General features: G+C 37.0%; 1 protein-coding gene across 2 annotated transcripts in view; it reads left to right on the top strand.

Annotated features, from left to right (window-relative positions):
* The first annotated feature begins 512 nt into the window (after positions 1-512).
* thg1l (tRNA-histidine guanylyltransferase 1-like) overlaps positions 513-1505 on the top strand; it is a 10756-nt gene continuing 9763 nt past the window's right edge. Inside the window, exons 1-2 of one of the 2 annotated variants that reach the window (XM_015376980.1) lie at positions 513-537; positions 831-1025. In XM_015376980.1, the coding sequence (XP_015232466.1) occupies positions 838-1025 (188 nt within the window). In that variant the 5' untranslated portion in view covers positions 513-537; positions 831-837. The remainder of the gene's footprint in view (positions 538-830; positions 1026-1505) is intronic. The other variant, XM_015376989.1, reaches the window with a different exon arrangement.

Raw genomic sequence — 1505 nt, 5'->3', positions numbered from 1 at the left:
TCTACATGGTATGTTTGAATTATTTCTTTGCTTGTTTGTTTGAATCGCTTGTGAGTTTAAAATATGTTGCCACCATTTGGGCAGGGATGTTTCAGGGGTCCCGTCACCCACCCTACCAAAGCCTCCTGCTTCCTTTTTATTAAAATGTATTGATTTATTGAATTGCGCGTGCACCGTTTGCCAGTTGACAAAAGCAAAAATAAAAGATTAAGACGTAAAAGAGCAAAATGATAAATAAATAAATTATAATGGATATACATCACCCCATGGTACAGAACTGTCACCAACTAACAAGTTGTGATGCACATCCTTTAATTAAGTTATATTAATTAAAATATTTTACCACTGGCATTAGATAAATCCACGCAGTTCGTCAGAAGATAATTAATGAATATAGGATGAAATTTTTTTTTCCATAGATTTCCTAGAAGAAACCAATAACTGATCTTGTTCACCCGGAACCTTTGTTTGAGGAGACTTCTGAAGGTAGTGTTGCACTTAGGACAGCATTGGTGGACGGACTATACACAAAGCAGCGTGAGTGATCCCGGAGAGCCGATATTTAATAGATGTGTTATTAAATAAGAGTAATATTAGTGAAATGAGGTGTCAGAAAGCTTGAATAATCGGGTTAGCTGTTTTATTAGCTTCTGTAGCTTTAGCATAACCAAATAAACGCGTAGCTCAGTTGCTAACTGCTCATTCATTACTAACGGACGATGAATTAATCGAATGTGTTGCTGCAAATAATCCAGATACTGTCTAAATAATAGATGAAGTTGACATTGTTTTAATGAGGTGGTGTTTTTCCCCTTTTTTCCCCCCAACAGTCGCTTTATGTTGATCGGAAGAATTTGCAGACTCGGAGCTGCAGGAAGATCCTGTTTCACTCTGAGTTATTTTTCCAGCTCCGCTGTTATTATGGCAAAAAGTAAGTTTGAATATGTCCGCAGCTTTGAAACAGACGACACTTGCCTAAAGAACTGCTACATTGTCGTAAGACTGGACGGCCGCAACTTCCACAGGCGAGTTTTCTGCTTCATTGTACTGTTCTTAGTTTAAAAATGTAACATTTATTTTATCTATCTTTAAACTATTGTTAAATAAATGCTCTCTGTGTGTGTTTACACCTTGAAGCTTTCTCTCTCTGTTTTTTTTTTCCTGAAAAGAGATCAGTTAGGACAAACTCTTTAAATAACACTTCATAACTTATATGTATTAAATAACAATGAGAATTTACTACAGAGTTTGATAGAAATTGTAATCCTACTCAGATCACATAAATTGCTTAGAGTTTACAGAAGGCAGCTGCTCACCTCTGGGCTCACCTCACAGGAAGTGACCCTGATTAACAGTTAAAAAGGCATTTTATACATCTCCAATCTGCCACATCATCACATCACACATGTTAGCAGATGAGGAGACATCAATGGCTGCAGCCTTATCAAAATATTACACTTTGTTCTTAACTGAAGGGCACAGCTATCCGGTCTGTGGTCCTTTGC

Source organism: Cyprinodon variegatus, unplaced genomic scaffold (genome assembly GCF_000732505.1).
Source record: "Cyprinodon variegatus isolate N-32 unplaced genomic scaffold, C_variegatus-1.0 Scaffold8, whole genome shotgun sequence".
Classification (NCBI taxonomy): Eukaryota; Metazoa; Chordata; class Actinopteri; order Cyprinodontiformes; family Cyprinodontidae; genus Cyprinodon; species Cyprinodon variegatus.
Note: the sequence above shows the minus strand (reverse complement) of the source record. Positions and strands in the feature narration are given on the sequence as shown.